Source organism: Siniperca chuatsi, linkage group LG8 (assembly GCF_020085105.1).
Source record: "Siniperca chuatsi isolate FFG_IHB_CAS linkage group LG8, ASM2008510v1, whole genome shotgun sequence".
NCBI classification, from domain to species: domain Eukaryota; kingdom Metazoa; phylum Chordata; class Actinopteri; order Centrarchiformes; family Sinipercidae; genus Siniperca; species Siniperca chuatsi.
Window position 1 is genome coordinate 30,415,406 of NC_058049.1, and position 24,051 is coordinate 30,439,456.

At 41.9% G+C, this 24,051-nt stretch overlaps 1 protein-coding gene across 2 annotated transcripts; it reads left to right on the forward strand.

The window, feature by feature from the left end:
• The first annotated feature begins 26 nt into the window (after positions 1 to 26).
• Positions 27 to 23,620, forward strand: hars (histidyl-tRNA synthetase). 2 transcript variants are annotated; one of them, XM_044205797.1, is made up of 14 exons: positions 47 to 187; positions 5,539 to 5,934; positions 6,087 to 6,176; positions 7,692 to 7,811; positions 9,111 to 9,206; positions 10,433 to 10,558; positions 10,707 to 10,814; positions 10,907 to 11,005; positions 11,226 to 11,319; positions 14,490 to 14,617; positions 14,840 to 15,112; positions 15,304 to 15,420; positions 16,069 to 16,215; positions 17,101 to 23,620. In XM_044205797.1, the coding sequence occupies exons 2-14, from the start codon at positions 5,824 to 5,826 to the stop codon at positions 17,158 to 17,160; spliced, it is 1,569 nt and encodes a 522-aa protein (XP_044061732.1). In that variant the 5' UTR covers positions 47 to 187; positions 5,539 to 5,823; the 3' UTR covers positions 17,161 to 23,620. The 2 variants fall into 2 exon arrangements, with proteins under 2 accessions (XP_044061733.1, XP_044061732.1); XM_044205798.1 differs by lacking the exon at positions 5,539 to 5,934 and having other exon boundaries at positions 27 to 187.
• The last annotated feature ends 431 nt before the right edge of the window (positions 23,621 to 24,051 follow it).

A 24,051-nucleotide genomic window follows, 5' to 3' on the forward strand; every position in this document is an offset into this window, starting at 1 on the left:
TTACTTAGAAAATATTAAACGGAAGTTTTAGTTGTTTCCGTTTCCGCTTTACCCGCTACAGGCTTGACAGCTGCTGGAGGTCCATTAATGAAAAGCCATGGAAGGCAAGGCACAGATACAAGAAGCAATTAAAATCCAAGGTGAAGTCGTTCGGAAGTTAAAGTCAGCGAAGGCGGGCAAAGAGCAGGTCAGTACTCAGGTTTAGCAGGGGGCTTTAATTGTGATATTAAGGCAAGTTCTTAACATGCGGTGAACAGCGTGCCCATTTGGCATCTAACAGAAGGGTTGCTAGCCAGCTTCATTCATGCTGCATAGCTAACTGGAACCCCACAGACCAAACGCCGTTTAGCTTGCTGTCAAATCTGTTGCGGCCTTTAGTACATCACTTTCTGCTTTGTTATGAGTTACTTTACGTTACATTATGTCCACAAAATGAACGGTTACGTATTTAAGTGAAACGCCCATTATAACATCTGTCAGCTGTTTTTAAAGAATGTTCCTCTGTTATTTATATAGCTACACAATTAATTGGAAGACACCAAGAATTCAGATGACGTCACCCGTTATATTATGTGTTCAGCTATAAGTGAGTCAACATTTAATTGCTCTAGATTTGAGCGATGAGTAACGTTAACGTTAGTTCTAAAGAGGACATAAAGGCTAGCTCAACGCGCTGGGGCCACTAGCTGTTTGGCCTGCTATCACATCAGCTGTTTAATAATGCCCATTTCATGCCGAAGGGATTGTCTTCACTCTGTTCCTACCAGTGTTTTCATTTTAGCTGAACCGGCTAACTGCTAGCTAAGTTACCTCAGAGGGAGCGGCTAACCAGCCCGTCCGCTAACAGCCCTCCTTCCTTCTGTCGAGTTAGCTAGCTAGTGCTAACATAGTGGTATGGAATTAACGGAAAAGTAGCCAACCGCCTCTAAAACCACCAGATACAGTCCATTTTATTTGCAAAGGGACGTTTTTAGACAACTCTGCCACGATGCGTGTAAACATTCACTTTAAGCGTGTCTACCTAAAATGGATAGCTGATGCAATAACTTGCCGTATTAACGCAGGCAGATGTTATCAGAAATTTAGATATGAAACGTTAGCTAATCAGCTGTCTTCAGGTGCCGTCCTACTAGTATAAGCTCTGTGCTCCGATAGGGACAGAGTGTCACACAGGTTATATCTGACTGTAATGCTGTCTTTTATTATCAGCAAGCACACAGAACATTATTTAAGACAAGTTCTATGGACCAGTCTTTATCTCAGCTATTCTGGACTACAATAAAGCGTTTATTTCATTCAAATTTCCAACTGGTTTGTGGTTCCTCTGTGATATTCATGATCTCCCTCTGCCATGCACCGTAGAGGATGCTGCAGCCGGGCCAAAGGGCCAAACTGGGAGTATCATTTAAATTTAGAAGTTTCGAGTGAGACAGACATTTCTTAACAAAAGTTTAAACCCTTAATGCCTTAGGCGTTGTCATGCCACCTGTTCCTCAGTGAACTTGTCTTAGTCCACAGATAACAGCCTCAATCTGTCTCTTTTCTGATCTTATTTTCTATGAGATGTTTCCTCCTTTATTTGTCTGTTTTGTTTGGTCTGAATTCTGTGCTGTTATGTCAGGGTCTGAGTGTCAGTGAGACCTGTCAGAGCTTTTACCACCAGCACATCACCAGTGATCACATCACACACAGTGTAACCTCTGGAGATAATTAAGCAAAACAAGCAGTGGTTATTGGAAGTAAGAGTGGCAAGTCCAATAGTCCTTTTTCACAGCAAACACGTAGGCTTTGTTCAGACTGCAGGTAAATCAGATTTGTTTCTCAAATCAGATCTGTAAGGCAGACTGTCTGCACTGTTATTTGCAAGTGATCAGATCGGATTTGTGTGTCCGGACATCACCAGCCTATCTGCATGGGTTGCTGTGGTAACGACGTAGGCGTCAGTTACTACGTTTGCTGGTGACACGGCTTTCCAGCGTAACGTGGAAGCATGAGAAATGGAGATCCATCATCTCGCCCTCCAAATAATCACGCTGTCAAGTGGCGGTGCAGAACTGCACCGTCACACCAGACAAACTCAGCGACGGAGGAGGCTGGTATGATTACTCCTCTGATGCTCTTCTCTCACTCTGGATTTGATGTCATCGTTGTGTGTCACGTTGCAAGTGAAGCAAAAGACACTTTGAAATCTGATTTGAGCGTCCGGACTGGATTTCAGTCATCATTCATTTCATTACTTACACCTGTGCTTTCATACTGTGACATGTCAAAATGTGTTCTGTGAAAAAAGGTCTACTGGGCTTTAGTGAATTGTTCAATCCACCATCAGTCATCTGTAGCAATATGTCGCTGATAACGTACCGGTCACAAAATCATAGCGAACTCATGGTTCGCTGCTGCCGAGTCAAGAGAGACAGCGCCTCTGCTAACGTCTCCGGAGAGATCTGAACATGGCTGTGCACCGACGCCCCCCATCCAGCCTGAAGGACCTCGAGAGGTCCTGCAAAGAAGAAGGGGAGAAACTGCCCAAAAATGGGTGTGCCAAGCTTGTAGCATCGTACTCAAAAAGACTTGAGGCTGTAACTGGTGCCAAAGGTGCTTCAACAAAGGATTGAGCAAAGGCTGTGAATACTTATGTACATGTGATTTTTAAAAAAAAATTAAAAATTGTAATTTTTTAATTAAATTTGCAAAGGTTTCAAACAAAGTGAAGCGCTGTGAATACTTTCCGGATGCACTGTATTAACACAGGCCTTTCTTTCTGCCTTATATACTGAAAACAGTTTTATATCTGCTCATACCGGACAACATTTACACCGATACTGATATATCTGCGACAGGCCAATATCTTCCGATCATATTGGTAGTCGGGCTCTACGTTGTACATTCCTTACCAATATTATCTATACTTTACACGGGGAAGCTTGTGTGAAAGAGAGCCTCTTTTCCCTTTTTAAAATTACTATTGAGCAGTGTGCCATTCAAATAAAATAAAGCACTATAATATTTATGATAATAATTGTATATTGAGAAAGTAGTAGAACGAAATTAAATTTTAGTTAATAGCAAATACAGCTGAGTGTGAGAGTAAAATGTACTAGATAATACCAGAGGAATACAAGGCTCTGTTTCTGCTGACTTTTAAATTTCATGAAATTACAGTAAGAGGTTGCTCAAAGTAAAGTCAGTTTTGTCATTTAACATTACACTCACAGTCATCTTACATCTTTTTTTTTATCACGATAAAATGTTTCATTTCAGTCTATCGGTGAGCCGATATTATCTGCCGATATTGGCCTGTCGCAGATATATCAGTATCGGTGTATATGTTGTCTGATGTCAGCCGATATAAACCAGTTTTGTCTCCAGTAGATTAGGCAGAAAGAACAGCCTGTGTTAATATATTGGTGTCACTACAAAGGTTATCAAGCAGAGGGCGCTGTCACTACAGTGGCAAGCAGTGTCACATGAGAGAGAAGCAGCAGCTCTCCTTAAGCTAAGTTGCTAACTAGTTTGTGAAATACTTTGCTGCAAAGGTAATAAACAATGAACCCATCAGGTTCCCCGTTCAATATAACTCTAATATAACCCCGCCCCTGACAACAGTCACATCACTCATGCTCATCACAACTGTTTGCTGTGTTAGCGGGGTAGCTAGCCAGCTGTAGTTTGTCAGAGCAGATTGAAAGGTTAGCGTCAGAGCATCTCTTCATCGTTCTGCAGCTCAGCAGACGACGGTGCGCTGGTGGTTTGAGTCCGAGTGTTGGCTTCACACTACGTTACCTAGTTGGTGAGATGCAATGCTGCAAAGTAAATAAATAATGTCCCCATATTGGAGTCACAGGAGCTGTTTTTTCTCCGGATATGTTGAACGTTTCCCCTGAACGTTTATAGCAGAGGAGCTGTTTGTCTGGACTCGGCAGCAGCGAACCATGACTTCATGTTAGTGACCGTTACATTAACAGCCAAATATTGCTACAGATGACATGTTTTGATAAGCTAGAAAAAAGCGTTTGATTGCAGTTCAATCCAGTGAAATAATGGTTCAGAACGAAGCTGTAGCATGAATCTCAGAGCTTGATAGAGTAAGCTAGTAGAGAGCAGTGGTGGAATGTAACATTTAGTACTGTACTTTAGTACAGTTTAGAGTTTATTTTCTGCTACTACAGCAACTGACTGATACTGAACATACAGTACTGATGTTTATTTAGCTATATATTATTTTTTTTCTGTGTTCATTTCTGTAATTGGTTGACAATGTATATGTTAAATAATTTAACATGTTAAAGAATATTGAATAAAGTGATTTGTTTAAGAAAGCAGCCTTCTGAGTAGCTTTACATAGGCATATCAGTGCACAGTCCACGTAGAAAAGGTCTGTTTTCATTCCAGCTCAAAAAATCAATATATCGGCCGTCGTATCAGCAATCGGTGGATTTTTCCACTCTAAAATCGGTCTCAAAAATCCCATATCAGTCGGGCTCTATTTTTAATGACCTATTTTTAAAGGTGCAATGTGTAAGAATTTATTTTACTAAATAAATCCCCGAATATTGCCGTAAAGAAGAGCTGTCATTACGCCTGCTTTGCTTTTTTACACTGAACCGAACAACGGCGGCATAATGCTGCCCCAGAGTAGGGTTGGGTACCGAACTCGGTACTTTTAAGGGTACCGACTGTATTACATCGGTACTACGATTCACGTTAAATCAGTCGGTGCCAGATTTTGGTACCTGAGAGCGCGTCTGGGTGAGAGAGCGAGACTACGTCACCTTCGGACATCGCACTACGAGCGCTCATACAAGTATGTGGAAATGAAAATACAAATTGGATTATTGAATAATCATTTGAATTTTTACTCAAATAACACATACGTATGTGGAAAATTATAATGCTATTGGGGAATTACATTTCCATTTCCAAGTTTATTCAATCTTATCAAGTCTTATCATTTAAAATAGTCTCCTATACGCTTCCATACAAAGCCTTTTTGAAATGTTAAATATTCTATAAACCCAAGCAGCGCGTAGCCGAAAGAACTTTGTCTAAGTAGAATACAGTCAAAACCTTAATAAAAACTTAAAATTAAGTAAACACTGGTACTCAGCAGTTTTCTATACTCCGTGCTATGAACACATCTGGCCTTGTCAAAAAAAGTATAGAGGTTTGATACCCAGAACCTAGCAACCTCAGAAGTGAAATCGCCACATATTTATTTATGATTTAGTTGGAGGCTGCAGACAAAACTCCAGTTTCTTCTTCTTTAGAATTATCATTAACTTACATTTTAGAAAAAATTACACACTTAACCAAGCTTTTAAATGTAAGGAGCTTTTAAAATGCCAGCCACACTACAAACACTAAACACTGACACAGATTTGATACTAGGATCAGGGCAGGACCCTGTGTGTGTGTGTGTGTGTGTGTGTGTGTATGGGCTGCGTTGTGCTGACTGCTTTGTTTGACTTGGTACATCTCATGTTCTATCTTCCACGCTGTGATGATGATGATGATGCGTCATGCCCCGCCTTCCCCTAGCGCTAGGGTTGCTTACCACTTTTCTCCTGTTCTTCCTGCCTGACCCTGGATGACCTCGGCCTGCCTCACCCTTCATCATCACCATCATCTACCTCACTGTCTGGGGAATCCAACCCTCCTGGACATCATTGCTCAACTCACTTCCTGGTTCTCCGTCTACTGACCATTGTGATTGGTTGCTGTGGCTGCCCCTGGACAATACCACTGGACATTACTGTACCCATGATGCACTCCTGAACTTTTGCTTGTACAATTTCCGGACTTGCTTTCCCCCTGTGCTGTGGGATGAACGTGCTGGGCATGTTTTGTGTTCGTGCTCGTTCTGGTCTGGTGGGCTTTCGGACTGCAACGTGTGCCGGATCTCTGCATTCTTTCACTGGGATCACTGCGGCTCAGGTAGGCCTGTGGTGCAGTGTGCTTGTGTGTGTTTGGCAAGATTTCTCGCTGATGTTGACCAATGCAGTATGACACTGGTGTTAGAAAACTTACCTCTTATCTTTCTTATCTTCTGGTTTGTGTGTGTGTGGGTGGGTATGTGTGTATTGCAGATTGATGAAGAGGTAGCCAAACTGCTGGAGCTGAAGGCACAGTTAGGAGGAGATGATGGCAAACATCAGTTTGTCCTCAAGACGGCAAAGGTAAGACCACAGTGCTGCTGTATTCAAACACACATCCATTTACTGTACATACAGAGCACTGTTGAATAGAACAAGAAAAGGAATCTGTGTTATAAAGACCAGATTCCCACCTGGTATTAAATTACGATCTGTATCTGGATATCTTATCTGGATAAGGGAAAATACATGTTGATGTTATTACAGATGTTATTTTGTATGAAGGGTTTGAAAAGTAAATGTTTTGTACATGGAGAACAAAAAGGCTGTACAATGGTTCAACCAGACTGACAGCTGAAAGGGAAAGACCCTCTGAGCAACAGTTAAATAAGAAAAAATCAGCAGTCACTGGTAACAGAAAATGCAAGCTGAGCATTAAAATGTGCCGATTTAAACAGGAGCAGGTTCTTGTTTCAGTGTCAGGTGAACAATAATGCCTCTAACAAGCTGGAATTAACAGGCGCGTATTCTTAAACCTTCGAAATAGAAATAGTAGGTTAGTCCAGGGTTAGCACTGTTGGAACTGGATGGCGCAATAGCAGCTGAACATACTGTGGACTGACCATCACAGTTTAAACCTATTCAGTCGAACCACTGAGTAGACTGCAGAGGGCCCAAAGATATTTAGAGCCCGATTGCACTGTTGTGGTTCAATAAGGATCTAGGGTCACTCACGCTTTTCTGGACTGGAAAAGACATTCAAAATCGAAGGGGATTTTGGGGGAGGAGATGGTTACAACAGTATTCTCCCCTGTCAGGCAACACTCTGGGCACATCGACTAAACGCAGGTTTTTTAATTATTCTAAAACTCTTTCAACTGTAAATAATACATTTGGGGTCTGAATTATACTGTTAAAATAGCCATCATTTAAGGAAAGAAGAAAAACATCAATATAACAGGTGATTCCAAACTTTTGAAACTATGTTTGATACTGAAATGTACCCATAACACCACACCATCAAACCCACGCCATTGTGATCTATAAGATAACATACCTACAATAGCTTGCACAGCCAATGGTGGTCGTCTGACAGTAAGCATGCTAGCTAGATTAGCTTGCTAGTGCTATCATAATGCGACAGAATCAAGAACGAGAGTGCTTATTAATACTGGGTGTAAATGTAAACCTGTGATCAGCTGTCATTATCCAGATAATGTATCCAGATACAGATCACATGATAATACCAAGTGAAAATGGGACTCTAAGGCTGTGATCGCAACGTCACTTTAGTTTAGTTCACAGTTGTTGTGTATCACTGTTGGCCTTTTATGACCATTCTTACACCAGAACATTTCCAAGCATTTTAAAACAGTTAACATGGAAAAATGACACAAACAGTAACTGACACCAAGCAACAATCTTTTGCAGAACAATAAATCCTTTAAACAAATTTTTGAGACCACTTTAACTTTATTCACTACAACCCTGTTGATGGATGCACACCTAATTCACATTTTAATTTTAAACATTTTAAAAGTTTGGGTAAAATTCACTTGACAGTCAGATGGAAACACAGCAAATGTCTTTCTCTGTCAGGGAACGAGGGACTATAACCCCAAGCAGATGGCCATCAGAGAGAAAGTCTTCAACACCATCATCGGCTGCTTCAAACGCCATGGAGCAGAGACCATCGACACACCTGTTTTTGAACTAAAGGTAGATTTTCACACAAACTTAAACTAGGGCTGTTAACGAATATTCTGAATTCGATTATATTATACAATCGAATTGTAAAAAAAAACCCAACAGAGATTCGATTTGTGAAAATTAATATTCGATTGTGGGGAAAAAGCAGCGCTACCGTGGCTGTCTGCCTCGGTTCTCGCGTTGCACTGACTGCACTGCACTTTCACTGATTGATAATGAAATGCAGGTCGAGCTAAACCGAGCGGATAATTCAACACGAACCGTCGTAATGACAGCAGAGAGTTCATAACCCCACTCGGCTGCAGAGAGAGTGATTTGCATTACATTTTGGAAATACCGTAAAACTTCACCGCTAGCCCGTCTTAGAAAGGATGAAAGCCGAAGGTTACCGTAGTTATAATAACTTTTTTTATGAAAAAACGTTTTCATTCTTTTGATGGGTGGACCCATACGGACTAAAGGAATATAAATAATCGAGCAATGGACACATATTTGGACTTTCTGACCCTTTCAAAGGTAGGGAGGCAACACTTTTCCCCGTCTCTCTTGTTTACCGTGCCGGTAAATCTGATTGAATTATTCTTTGGTGCTCATCGTTTCCGTAAAATGAACTTAACTATTGAATTGTGGAGAATCTAACCGATCTGATGTGCAGCATGTCCATATTAATAGAAGTTTAGACATGTATATTTGTATGCCCGATCTAAGCAGCTTAGATCTAGCGCAAGCGGGCAATCCGGTGGACCTTAAGAGGTTTTATACATCCAAAGAACTTCTATAAAAACCAGACCTGGCTTCTAATTGAGATTCGGATTTTGGTCAGTAGACGGCAAAACTTTGGAACCTCGTGATAAAGTTGTATGCAAGCTATGTAAGCTACAGTTAGCCTACTATTCCAACACTAGCAATCCGAGGGCACATCTCGAAGATATGCACCCAAACGAGCATGGCCTGATGTCTGGAATTCAACCCAAACCTTATTTGTTTATTTTGTAATGTGTAGGTATATAGATCTTTTAAAAGACATGTTTATGTTGAAACAAATATACCTACAAGTAGTTATGTCTCATTGTATTGGTTTGCCATCTTATGGACATACTGTGCAGAAATAGATATTTGAATAGTTCGAATTGAAAAATGTGTTGTTGTTTTTTTTTAGAACAAATACTCGAACATCATTTTTGGCCAATTTTGACAGCGCAAACTTAAACACAATTTAACATGGTTGCCACTCAGTACATTTGTGCACGTATGGAACATAAACTTGAGATCATCTCACATGAAGGTTTATCTCCCTGTGGTGTGTAGGAAACATTGACAGGGAAGTATGGAGAAGACTCCAAGCTGATCTATGACCTCAAAGACCAGGGAGGAGAGCTGCTGTCCCTCAGATATGACCTCACTGTATCCTTAAAATACACACAACCATGAGCATCAGCTGGCTGAGGACGGCCTCGTATTCAGTCTTAAGGTGTACTAACTAGAGTTTTATAACAGATATGGCTTTCCGAAGATTATTTAATTACATACATAAATTTACATAATTGGCAAGTTGGTTTTTTTTTTGCCACTTGCTGGTTTTCACAAAAACTGTTATATTTTAATTCTATTAGGTGTCGATGCTATGCTTAACTCAAGGTCCACTTACTAGCTGTTTCCAGATGTTTCAGCTGCATCTCATGGTCTTTTACCATTTTGTTTTTTCAGAATGTTTTCCTATAAACCCTTTTTTCATTTAACAAAATGTGTCAAACTTCTCTGATGCATCAGTTTTTAATGTTGTCGCACAAACACAAATCGCTATTTAAAGAGTATAAAATTAGCTAAATTATTATTTAGATCAGGAAATATCTTATCCCCAAGTAAGTAAACATGACCAATCATGCCAACCTTTTAATACTCAGACTGTTTTCAATACTCATTTTAATTTGCCTTTTTTCCCCTTAGCGACAGTAAAATATGTGATATCTAGGCAGAGAGATGGATATGAGATGCAACAAAGGGCCCTGGCCAAAATCGAACCAGGGACGTTGAGGTTATATGGTACTGTATGTGCTGGTCACCAGGATGCCATACCAAGACACTCGGGTTTTCACTTGATTACGTTTGAAGTTTTTTTTGGTCTCTTGCGTTTTCTGAGGGAGGAGCCAGCATACACTGGGGGCTGTTTAACCCCAATGCTCTGCTTTGGATCCTAAAGACCCCAGGCCCTCTTTCACAGCTCAAATGACTGTTTAAAACTAAATCAAAATCACGTGTCAAAATTAGTCTTTTTTTTTTTCTTTCTTTTTTCTTTTTTTTTGCATTTTTAACTTTTATGTCTTTTAAGCATTTTGAGGCTACAGCTGTCAGTCTTTGTAGTGTGCAGTTACCATGGTTATCGATAGCAATACCAAAGACAAGTGACTGAAAGTAACATTACATCAACATCCACAGACCTTGGTAATGTTATGTTAGCTTACCTTTTTATAAATGTCAGTGTGCTACCTGCATGTTTTCGGAGTTTGTCCCAGCCGTTTGTTGCTGCTGCTTGTCTAATTGGATTGTAGATGATTACATTAACCCCCAAATGTCGATTCCCTCCATCACAGCAAAGAGCGGTGTGTTGTCCTTGACCTGCACTCTTACAGGTGCCCTTTGCCCGCTACCTGGCGATGAACAAGATAACCAACATCAAGCGCTACCACATCGCTAAGGTCTACCGCCGTGATAACCCAGCCATGACCCGCGGACGCTACAGAGAGTTTTATCAATGTGTGAGTCATCCTCAGATACATGTTTTCACTCCTGCCAGGGAGGCGGATTTGTTAGAGCTTTTGGAAACTGATCTGGTTTAATTCACTTTTGTGATTTTAATGGTCTGCGCTACTTAAATGAATTAATGTGTGCATATGTGTGTTTCAGGATTTTGACATAGCAGGGCAGTATGACGCCATGATTCCAGATGCTGAGTGTCTGAAGATCGTCCACGAAATCCTGAGTGAGCTGGACCTCGGAGACTTCCGTATCAAGGTTTGTCACATCCATTCAGTAACGTTTACAGATGAAACTTGCAGACTAAGATCAGTCGATGTTATCTCTGTAACCACGTCCTCCATTTCCAGGTCAACGACAGACGCATCCTCGATGGGATGTTTGCTGTGTGTGGTGTTCCAGATGACCAGTTCCGCACAATCTGTTCGACAGTGGATAAACTGGACAAGGTATGGAGACACAAGGTTTAAGATGTGTAGATGGTGCTCTACAAAGTCAACTATTGTTATGAAGGCCAGACTTTCAGACCAACCCTTCGTAGACGATGGTTATGGTCAGTCTGATGTTGACCCCTTTCCACAATCCTCTGTTCCCTTTCACCTTCTCTCTGTTATTCATCAGTATCTGGCTTTGACCCATCTCATGCCGTTTTCTGTTGTCCAAACGTAGATGCCCTGGGAGGACGTGAAGAAGGAGATGGTGAATGAGAAGGGCTTGTCGGAGGAGGCAGCCGACCAGATCGGGGAGTACGTCAGTATGCAGGGTGAGACTTCACACATGATGCGAGACATCAGTGGTGTTGGTGCTAGTAAAGCATTCATCCGTTCAGTCCAACGCAACCTCTGTTAATTCTACAGCATATTATGCTAACTTTCATGTAGCATGGAGGTTTTGTGAGTCGAGGAAAAATACGTATACAGGTTCCTGGGCGCACCTGCCTGACCTCTGACTGACTAAGCAAGCGGCCATTAAACAATCTTTTTTTCTTTCAATGCGGAAATAACACCACAACATTTACAAATGCAATACTTGAACTGAATATGATTAAGGGACATTATTTCAACCTTAAATGTCAAGTTTTTTTCTTAATTTCTATATATTTATTCATAATGTGATGTTTGGGGAAACACTGGGGCGTCTGAGTGGAGATATCAGCTCTGTTATAGGTGATTTAAAGGCTCAATTCTTAATGTAAACATTAATATTTTTAATAATGCAGCAGGTTAGAGGGTTCCTTGTACAATTTCCAGCATTAATTCTCTGAGAATCTCTTTCATATCCAAGCAAAATTGGTATTGTTACTGAAATGTCCCTAACCGAATCGATCGAATTGAATCGGGACCTTATGAATCGAATCGAGTCGGGAAATCGGTGACGAGACCCAGCTTTATTTATTAATATGGAAGCAAATCATTTTCAGGACATGATGGCTGTAAAAAAAATGCTCCAGAAATACGAGAGCGTATAATAGCCATAATAATGTGAATCTTATAGGCAACTGCTACGTTGTCTAGGAATTCAGAAATTTTTAAATACTGTATTAATTTCCAACGGATCATTTATAATGTTCCTGTTTGCATCCTCAACATAGTAATTGTCCTCACTGTTTGCTGTTGTTTGATGCGCCATGCAAGAAGTCTACCAGGCTTTTCTCCTTGAGTGTAGTACATTTGTTTGAGCCTCATTAATTCTGCAGCAGCCTTATCAGATGTTAACTCATTGTACTGATTTCTAAGTAATAATAATTGCTTAGAGATGTCATGTTGATTCTGCCCTTCCTGAAAACTCCAGATCTCATTTTTTCCTGTTTCTCTTGTTCTTCTGCTCATATAACTTATAATTTGGTAATAATAATAATAAATAATAAATGCCTTGAAGGCTTAGTTGTGGCTGAGGTGTGGTATGTCAAAATAGTTATCAATTTGTTCTCCTAAAAACTGTATCTCCACAATCTCCACTTAGGGGACTGACGTATCAACTTTGACTCCACATAGATACAGCTGCATGGTCCGGAATGACTATGCTGTTGTAATGGCAACCTCTAATATTAGAGAGGAGTTCTGCTGACACCAAACAGTAATCTATTCTAGAAAAACTTTTGTAAGTAAGTTCAGTTCTTTTATAAAGTAATGCTTTCCTAGATCTCGAGTATTATCCACACCAAAAGATCTATCTTTTCTTGGATCCACGACACAGTTAAAGTCCCCAGCGGCAATGTGCTAGCCTGGTAATGTTGAAATTCTCAGAAATAAGTTGATATAAAAATTAACATCATGGTTATTTGGTCCATATACGTAATTAAATTAAGCTGTGCAGAGAGAAGACGTCCTTGTATGATTAAAAATCTACCGTTGGGATCTTCAATCTGTAATGGAATAGACTTGTGAATTAGTGTCATTACACTTCTAGAATTAGTAGTGAGTAGAGTAGGAAGCTGAAAGGACCTGTCCTGGCCACCTTCGTTTTATCTTAGACGTCTCATTAGCCAATAGGTGTGTTTCCTGTAAGAACACTATCTTGGCTTTTAGCCGTTTTATCCCGTTCATAACCTGCTTTACTTGGATAAGTTTATGTCGGCCTCTGCAGTTCCATGAAATACATTCAACTAAGATATCCGCTATTATTTGTTCCGTTTATCCTGTATAGTGGTTGGCTATACCCCCCTTTTTAATTAGTTCCTTTATCGTAGAAGAGGTTTCAGTCGTGGTCATCTGGACGCTGAATCTCCCATCTGGAAGTCATTCTCAATTGTGGAGACGACTACGACTGAAACCTTTTCTACGATGGGACGCTCCTGGACGAATGAGGGACTATACCGTCTTAGTTCCTTTTATGTTTCTGAAACTGTTGTGGAAGATGGGATGAAAAGGCATTAAAGTGGATAAATGAAATGGGTGCAATAATACAGACTTTCCCAACCCAACCCTGAACATACCCGAATTTACCAAATGTCTTTAAAGCTCCTGCTCATATTGCTTGTTGATTTGAACATAATTCACATCTTCTCCAGTAATGATGATAACATATGCATAAAGACAACTCTGATAACTATTTTAGTCTTTAACAAATGGTTTGTATTTAACATTTTTGTAACATGACTCAAACATAAAATAATCATGATGCGTAGAGTGAGCCATAGCTCCCTTCAGCCAGAGTCTACAGAGTATACCGAGTCCTAACATTAACATTAGACTTGCAGTGACCGTAAGTTCAAAACAGGTTTTCTCCTGCTAACCTCCAGGAACCGGTTCTCCCAGCTCCCCGATGTATTTGTCGAAGGCAGTTTTGTGCTCTGCGTTGGTCAGCAGCAGCTTGGCGGGAAGACGTGTTGAAGGATTCCCCTGTCCTGCAGCTTTTTCTCTTTGTTGTTTGTAAACGCCGACAGATTCGGGAGGAATCTTATTTTATTGCTTCTGTACATTACATTACATCCTGGCGGCTCTAAGGATGTTCCTCTGTCTTTGTAGTTCAGGCTTTTCACAGTGAATCCTCTGGGAGCAGAGTCGGGTTTTTGGCTCGTTATGTGCTGAGCTCTCTAGAACAGGAGGTGGTATATTCACATTGTCTGCGATCCATTTCTCCATGTAAGAGCGGGGTCAGAGCCTTCTTTTTTCTCCGGTATACCCATTATACGTATGTTGTTGCGCCGACACTCCAAGTCTTCTACTTTACTTGACTGTATAGCCTTCATGATGTCTGTAGTGGAGGGATGTTCCGTGTTTTTAGTGCTTTAGACCTATTCGCTGCCTCCAAGTCAGATCCTGACAGGTGTTCTTCATTAACGAGCCCTTCACTTGTCTTATGTTTGTCCTTGGTTCCTTTTTTCGGCATATTCACCGCGACTACTCAGCACGCCACCACAACCGGAAGTTACCAAATGAATGCTGCTCTGTGTCCGCTGGATGTGTGAACAGGCTACTGCTTATGTTGTAGGTGGAATGGACTTAGCAGAGCGCCTCCTTCAGGACCAGAAAATGTCTCAGAGTAAGCAGGCCTGCGCTGGCCTGTTGGACATAAAGCTGCTCTTCAGCTACCTGCAGCTCTTCCAGGTCACAGACAAGGTGAGGCATGCTGTTATTCACACATCCCATAATGTTGTTTGTTACAATAATGATTAGATAATACTTTTATGCATGTTAACGCTTTCTTAGTTTCATCAAACCTTCCACTTTTTCCCCTCTTTGTTGGTTTTCTTCTCTTTACCATGTTACTTGTAACTGTCTCTGTTCTACTCTGCTCCCTTTTCTATCTTTACTCCCCTTTTCTTACTCCATCATCTCCAGGTGGTGTTTGACCTCAGTCTGGCCCGTGGTCTGGACTATTACACAGGAGTCATTTATGAGGGGGTTCTGACTCAGGCAGGTGTGGCCCCGGTGTCCACTGAAGCCCAAAACGGAGCCCCTGCAGAGGAGAGTGTCAGCGTGGGCAGCGTGGCCGGCGGGGGTCGATATGACGGCCTGGTGGGCATGTTTGACCCCAAGGGCAGGAAAGTGCCGTGTGTGGGTGTCAGCATCGGTATCGAGAGGATCTTCTCCATCATGGAGCAGAAGGCTGAGGTAATGTGTCGGCTATCATCTACAAAATAAAAATGACTCAATTCCGTCTTAATTTTTATCTATCTATCTCTCTAGATAGATAGATAGATAGATAGATAGATAGATAATCTGAGCTGTTTTAAATTGTGCTCCTCCAGTTGAAGTGTTGTATTGTGTACTGCTAACACGTGTGTAGCTGTCGTGTTGTTCAGGCCTCAGCAGAGAAGGTTCGTACCACAGAGGTTCAGGTCATGGTGGCGTCTGCTCAGAAGAACCTGCTGGAGGAGAGAATCAGACTCGTCACTGAGCTCTGGAATGCTGGCATTAAGGTGTGTGAGAGAGTGTTCTGTATTGACGCCCGTTTCCTGTTCTGCCTGTTAACTTCCGGTCGCTGTTGGCAGCTATGTTAAAATCAAGTCGTGTCGTGTCGGTCCCGATCGGTTCACACAGCTTACTTTAAATTTCTCAAAGCTGGGAACACACGTGCACATTTACGAGGAGGTCATGTGACCTGACACCACCACAGATATCAGATTAATTCAGATTAGAGAGAGGGAGTTACTAGGAAAGATCTTTTTTGACAGCCATATCCAAAATTGTTAATTTTTATTGTTTTTACAAATTTCTCACAGAATTCGGTTTAGATCTGGGATTGTGTATCAATGTATTCATATCTCTGACTCGTATTGGTATCTGTAAAGTATATGAATGACTGTTGTAATCTTAAATTCTTCTAACCACTAGGGATGTAAAGAGTAACTGATCAGAATCAGAAATACTTTATTGATCCCTGAGGGGAAACTTTGTTACAGCTGCTCACTGGATCCCACTTTGTTCCAAGATGCTGTAATTAAGACTATTAAATATGAAGACTATTAAATATGAAGACTATTAAATATGAAGACTATTAAATGACAGTGGAACTCTGAAAAGTACAGCCAACTGAACGCTGTGTGTGTGTGCGTGTGTGTATCCAGGCAGAGGTGATGTATAAGAAGAACCCCAAACTGCTGAGTCAGCTGCAGCACTGTGAGGAGTCTGGGATCCCCCTGGTGGCCATACTGGGAGAACAGGAGCTGAAAGATGGAGTGGTCAAACTCCGCGTCGTGGCCACCAGAGAGGAGGTACGACTGATACAGAACACACACACCGTCTCCCTGCTGTCACATACATAGAAGCAGATACAAAAGACCATCTGAATTAAAGTTTGTTTTTTATGATTAGCAGCTTTTCTTTACAACCTTTATTTACACCCAGAAAAACAGAGGAACAGTAGCCCTACTGTACTGTACTCCAGTTATTGGGGTATCACAATGCTCTGCCTCGCGGGGAAAGTTTATTCCAGGGTGCTGGAAAGGAGACTCCGACCGATTGTCAAACCTCAGATCCTCCCGTCCTGGCCGCGGAACAGTGCACCAGCTCTTTACCCGTGCAGGGTTGCTGGGGGGTTCATGGGAGTTTGCCCATCCAGTCTACATTGTTGTGGACTTGGAGAAGGCTTTCAACCGTGTCCCCCCGAGGAGTCCTGAAATTACCCAGCCAGCCTTGATATAGATGACCAGAGCTTTACGTTACACACACAGTGCACACACAGTTTCTGCCTAAATAAAGTGGTGTTAGACGGACACTGTGTTTCCAGTGGTTAGAACTAACCTCGCTGTACGCCAAAACAACCAGACCCAAGAACAGTTTCTACCCACAGGCCTTCGCTCTGAACACTCAGGAACAAGCCTGTGACACAAATGTTCACTGTAAATGTATCTCATTATGGAAATATCACCTCTTTTTAAATCTACACACGCTGTACATACTGTCATATCCACCTACCTCATGTATATACTGTAACGCAACCTGTAACATTAGCATTTTTATTTCAGCACCATTGCACTAATCGTCTTACTGTTTACAAATGTTACTGCTGGTTTTTGTACTTAAGTCAAATTCCTTGTATGTACACACACCTGGCCAGTGAAGGTGATTTAGACTCTGATTCTGTTTTCTCTCCACAGGTTGATGTTTCCAGAGCAGATCTTATAGGTGAGGTCAGGAGGAGGACCTCTGAGGCCTAGCCATTCCCTTCTGTTGAGCTACAACCCCAACCACATCACCTGATTGCTTCAAACAGACACTCTGTAGAATCTTGTACAGAATTTCTTGTCTAGTCCTCTAGAGAGCACGTTGGACACCATGCCGCCCTGAAAACACACATCCAACCTCATTTCCATAGCAGCAACGTAGACTGGTATTATATGGATCGTGTGGCGTTCATGTTGCACTCTTGCATGCGGGAAGCGTGTTTAACATTTGTTTCTTAAAAGGGAAAGCTGTCATTAGAGAACACCAGTGTGCTCTAAGGAACAGATCATTGATGTTAAACTATTCAAGTCCAAGAAGTCAAAGTTTCTTATTATCCATAAAGCTGCTGGAGATCAGTTTGGTCAGAGTCATTAGAAAAAAAATCTGTTTTTAGAGCAGCATACCTTCAGAAATGCTTTCTGTTCAGGACCAAGGATGAGAAACTCTGTCAGCGACATTAACTTTCTATCAGATGATATGCTGCAGTTTGATTTATAACTCCTAACAAAACAAAGGCTCACCTGTATCAAACATGCTTGTATTGTTAAGTGTCTGAAATAAACACATTCATCATTTTGCTCAATACTAAAAAACAACTGCTGTATTGGCTATGATATGATGATATAAAGTTGTGTTCATGCTTAGTTTTGTGTGAAGACACTAGTTAGAGAAAAGGTCGACCAAATGACAAATGTGTTTCTCACTGAGCTTTAGTGGTATCGAGCCGTGCAGACTGCTGTAGTTTTATATATTGGTTTTATTTTATTTCAGAGATGGCTATCTTAAAACCTAAGTGTTTTTTTTTTCTCCCAAAATATTTTTAAACTTTAACGAAATGGGTGGGATCACTGCCAAAGCAATACAATGGCATTAAATGAAATCCTTGACTGGATTTCATTTATTGGCTACAGCCCAAATTATGTTGGGTATGATATCGCAAAACTCTTCTGCTAGTCAGAAGAGTAAAATGTCTCCTGTAACTGATATCTGATTCTGTCTGAAATGATTAGATTGTTAGAGGTAGAGCAGCATTTTGCTGTTGTAGCTGATCGAGGTGGAGCTAGTTTGAATTGTTTTACATGCAGTTGCTAGTTTAGTCCAGTGGTTCCCAACGTAGGGGTCGGGCCCCTCCAAAGGGTCACAAGATAAATCTGAGGGGTCGTGAGATGATTAATGGGAGAGGAAAGAAGATAAAAGCAAAAACAGTTCTGATACACAAACCTGTGTCCAGTTTTTGGACTTTTTTCTAATCTTTGCATTTTTGCGAATATTGGATACTTTGAACAGTTATTTAAATGAAACCATGTGAGAAGTCTAGAGGAGAAATGTCTCCTACTGCTAACAGCGCAGACAGCTGAAACATGAGGCCACAGCTAGACACTGCTTTACTGCAAGGGGTCACAAGCCAAATGACTGACAATCCTTGGTTTATCATATACTATGTAACAATGCATTTAATTTTATAAACCTGTTTTTTTATGTAAAATCTGTAAAGTAACTGTCAAATGAGTGTAGCACAGTAAAGAGGACAATATTTGCTTCTAAAATGTAGTGGAGTAGTGGAAATACTGAAGTAAAAGTACCTCAAAATTGTATTTAAGTACAGTTCTTGAGTGACTCTACTTAGTTTCCACCACTACAGGTTTTAGATCTTCTACAACACGATTTTAATAGAATGAATGGAATCCAATGGATTCCTTGAAAAACGTTTAGCAGCAGCTTCCTGAAGGTACAAATATAGTGTTGCAGGGCTGTTTTGTTTTTGAATTGCCTTTGATGTCAGTTTATTAGGTATACCAAATTACATCAGTGTATAGGTCATTTGTAGTAAATTGACTAGTTGTAATGGGATCATGGCATGGAGAAGTTGCTCATGATGCCCCAGTAATTCTTCTTGACTGGAGATCGCTCTTGGATGCTTCCTGTTTCTGTGTCGGAGTCAGCTGGGTCCATGTTTTGGCCAGATCGTTCTGTAGTGTTTTAAGAAAGCTCAGGACCCAAAGGAGGATTGGTAGTTGGTTGCAGGTGTGTAGGAGAGGGAATGAAGGCCACACCTAGACAAGATCTCTCACTCACACACTAACAGGGGACAAATAGGAAACACAAGGGAAGGGGGGGGAGAACAGCTGGAAACACTAGGAATGAGGAAGACCTATACCACGGTGATGCACATCCATGAGCAGTGGGCTGTCATCCATGACCCGGGTGGAGGGGAAGCGGAAGAGACTGTTTTAATTGAGAAACACGAAAAGTGGGGTGGATCCTCATGGTATTGAACAGTTTGATTCTGACTGCGCGTAGGCTGATGATCAAAAATGGTAAGAACTACTGTTACTTTGTGACACCGTGAGACCAGTGACACCAAGTTGGTGTATGACCAAGGACAGCTGGGAGTAGGTAAAGGAAGGAGCAGACCAGCGGGTGGACAATGGGAGACTTTCGCTTGAGTGCAGACTGAACAGGCGGAGACGTAGTCCTGGGTATCAGCATCCATCGTGGGCCACCAGAAATGCTGCTTGATGAGGGACAGGGTATGGCCAATTTCTGGATGACAGGAAAAACAAGTAGTGTGTCCCCACTAGAGGACTTGAGAATGAACAGAGTTAGGTACAGTCAGACAGTTGGGATGACCATTAAAGGATGGCTACACTGTGGTTCTCTTACCACTGATTTAATTTCCCAGATAACAGCTGCTACCACACACGAGGACGGGAGGATTCTTCAGTGGTGTATTGGCAAGAGAGAGCATCAGGCTTTGAGAATTGCTCCTATGCCAGTGTCAGAAGCGTCCACCTTGACGATGAACTGGGGGCCAGGATCTGGTTGGATGAGAATGGGAGCAGATACAGTATGAAGTTCTTGAGCTTGGAAAAAGCTTGTTTTGCCTCTGGGGTCCAGGAGAATGGAATGGAGGAGGTGGTGAGTCTGGTCAGAGGTGCTGCCACCCTGCTGAAATCTGATGAATCAGCAGTAGAAATTGGCAAAGCCTAAGAACAGCTGCAGCTGTTTGTGTGTTATGGGTTCTGGCTATTCTGCAACCATCCTGGTCTTTTCAGGATCCGTCTTCACCTGCCCGCTCTCAATAATGCAATGCAATCCAGGAAACTCACCGACTGGACATGGAATTCACTTTTCTCCATCTTCACAAAGAGCTTATTTTCCATCAATCTTTAGAGGAACTGGTGGACGGCCCATATCCAGGTACTTAAAGTGTCCGGGGGGAGTGTTCAAGGCCATCTTCCATTCATCTCCTTCCTTGATCCGGACCAGGTGGTATGCATTCCGTAGATCCAATTTAGTGAAGATGGTGGCACCATGGAGAGGTTCAAAAACAGAACTGATTAATGGCAGAGGGTATTTGTGTTTCAGTGATGTTGTTCAACCCACGGTCATCTATGCAGGGGAGAAGCGTGTGATCTTGCTTTTCTACAAAGAAAAGAAACAGCTCCGACAGAAGAGGAAGAAGGTCGAATTAAGCCTGCAGCAAAAGTTTCAGTGATATACTTTTCCATAGCGTCTCTTTCAGGATGGGACAGGTTGTACAGTTTACTCTTGGGTATTGGAGCACCTGGAAGGATAGCAATAGCGCAGTTGTAGGGGCGGTGTGGTGGCAGGGAGAGTGCTAAATCCTTACAAAAACCCTCTCTAGATCATGATAAACAGCTGGGATGGAAGACAGATCTGGAGGTTCAGCTTTAGCTGAGGGGATGGAGCCCCCTGTTGGAGGGAGGGCAAAAAGCACTACAATCCACAATTCTTTCAGCTAACCAGTCAATATGGGGGTTATGTTGCCTCAACCAGGGAAGACCCAGAACTAACAGTGTTAGGGGATGAAATTATGTTTAACTGAAGAGTTTCACGGTGGTTGCCGTGGGGGGGTGCGCAAGCTGTTCAAAAGGTATACCAAACTGTTGGGCTAAATCCCTATCCAAAAAGACTATCATCTGCACCCGAATCAGAGCATGACCAGGATAAGACGACTAACGGATGGTGGCTTGAATCTGCATTTTGTTTCTATGGGATAGAAAAATTTGTCTGGCTCAGCAGCACCCCCACAGTTACGGGTGAGCCTAGTCTTTTGGTTGAACAGGGCATGAAGTACGGAAGTGACCTGGCTGACCACAATAAAGACAGTCACCCGCCTTAATTCTGCGGAGTCGTTCAGCAGATGAAAGGTGGGCTTGTCCTAGCTGCATGGGCTCTTTGGGAACAGAGGTGACAGAAGACGAAGCGTGAGCCCCGAGGGGAGAGGGAATCCCTGGTCTTGCGAGAGGTGGTGGTGAAGAGAGGAGGATGGGATTGACCCGTTTTTTCTTTGCATCGTTCACTGGTTGTCCAGCCTGATAGCAAGAGAAACAAGGGAGTCAAAAGGTAGTTGGATCATCACGGGAGGCAAGTTAATCTTTTAACTGTTCATTAAGCCTGTTCAAAAACACTCGTCATTCCACCCTGCATCTGCTGCTAGCGTCCTAAATTCCACCGCGTAGTCAGCCAAACTCCTAAAACCCTGGCGGCGATTTATTAAACGTTTAGCAGCGTTACTGTCATAGTCAGGATGGTCAAACACCCCTCTCATCTTCGTCACAAACTCCTCATAAGAGAGCAAAGCAACTGCCTGGTTGGAATTAACAGCCTCAGCCCACATCAGTACTGTCCCTCTCAAAAGACCCATAACATAGCATACCTTAGACTGGTCTGAAGAAAGGGTTAGCGGTCGCTGATTAAACACCAGGGAACACTGGAACAGGAATCCCCGACACTTGATTAAATCCCCCATCAAAGGGTTTAGGGTCTGGAGCTTAGGATTCTCTGCGTGAAGGCGAAAGTGCAGGTGGAACAGGCGAAACACTTTAAACCTGCAGTTCCTTCTGGACAGAGGTGAGAGGCTAGCATAGCAACGTGATTTGATAGTTGCGTTAGTTGGTTACTCGTGGTTTGGTTTCCGTCAGACGAGGACTCAAAATTCAAACTATTTATTTCACACACAGATAGCAGAGTGGCTTGAGTGTAGACTGAGATCTCACAGTGGTGTTGTCTCATTTGGCAGGCAGTCTTGAGCTGACACAGAGTCTAGGCGGGCAGGCGGGCGAGCAGGTCGGCAGTTAGGTTACCAGCAAACAAATACACATTAGAGTGTAAATCCAGGCAGACGGTACACAGGTGAGTATGATCCACTTAGGTTAACTGACAAGCTGAAGAAGACTGGAGAGGAGAGCCAGGGTTATATACTGCTGGAGCTGGATGATTGGATGGATCACAGGTGTGCAGGAGGCTTGGTGGCAAGGCTTGATTGGTAGTTGGTTGCAGGTGTGTAGGAGACGGAATGAAGGCCACGCCTGGACCAGATCACACACCGATACAGACAGAAACCAACAGGGTACAAACAGGAAACACAAGGGAAGGGGGAGAACAGCTGGAAACACTAGGGATGAGGGAGAGGCAAAGCCAGACATTATCTTTTATTTGCGCTGCTCGGGCTGCAGCTCAAAGAATAAATCTAAAATGATCATATAAGAATACATCTAAGCAACACATTTTACATACGTTTTATTTATGGTTTTTAATCATTCATTGTGTTTAAGTTTTATACCTCTTTTATTTCCTTTGCCTGCCTGTTTATTCATACACCACTGTGTATTTTATTGTTGTGTTTTATGTGTAAAGCACTTTATAATGCTGGTTTTGATAAGTGCTATACAAAAAAAACCCTGTATTATTATTATTATTATAAATGTAATTCTAGTCAGATCATGTGCCCTAATGATGGGGCAGTGCTATTATAAGCCTGTTAATTAATTTACACATTCACACAGTCGGTGATGTTTTGCCAGCTGTCCTTCCTGCATTTGGCAGCTGGATTGTGTTGTCTGTTTAACTTCTTCGTATTTGTCTAATATTATAGTTTGCTCTTTGTTTGTAAAATATGCCGCTCTGACTTGAATGAACCTAACAAATCAGTCGGGGCTAAAGCTGTTCCATAAAGTTCAATTCAAGTTCACGCAATCAGACTAATTCGACACAGGCTCAAGTAGTCAAGATAATCGCGTGTGCGCGCTGTTGAGCAGCCCGAGAGGTCGAACATGGATCAGATCGATCCCTCATGGCAAACAGCAGCGGTAAAGAGAGCAGAGCGTTCTATTAGAAACATAATGAAGAATTCAAACATCTAATAACCAAAAAAGGGAATACAGCTGCCATAAACAAAACCATTGAGTCTGGTTCTGTCCAAGGTTTCTGCCTCTTAAAGGAAGTTTTTCCTTGCCACTGTCACCAAGTGCTTGCTCATGGTGGGATTTGTTGGGTCTCTGTAAATAATATTATAAAGAGTATGGTCTAGACCTGCTCTACAGGAAAAGCGCAATGAGATAACTTCTGTTATGAAATGGCGATTGAGACTTTTATGTAGCCTAAGCGTTTGCTATCACATACCATATAATTAAACATGTAGATCTACATGTTTCATTGTCATTTAGCTTGTTTAAGTTGATTTTCTATTAACTTGAACCACTATGAGTCGAAAAATTTAAGTCAAATAATATGGCAGCACGCCAGAAAGTCAGTGGTAAAATCACCGCTTTCCCGTCGGGTCAGTGTTCCAGGAACTCTGCCTGCCCCGGACCAGGTTAGTTTCCCAGCATAAGTTGCCATAGTAACTGAGCTTGAACTATGTTGAATTTGCTTTATGGAACCGAATTAACTGAAAATGAGTCCTTAAACCCAAACCTGCAGCAGTTAGATGGATCATGACCAATTGGTTTTACCGTGAACCACAAACAGGACTTCATTTTCAGTTACAAATGGCTCCTTTCTTAGATTTATACAGTTTTACGTGTAAACTCAGATTCTGTTCTGTCCAGACCAGTGGAGCCAGAACATATGACATT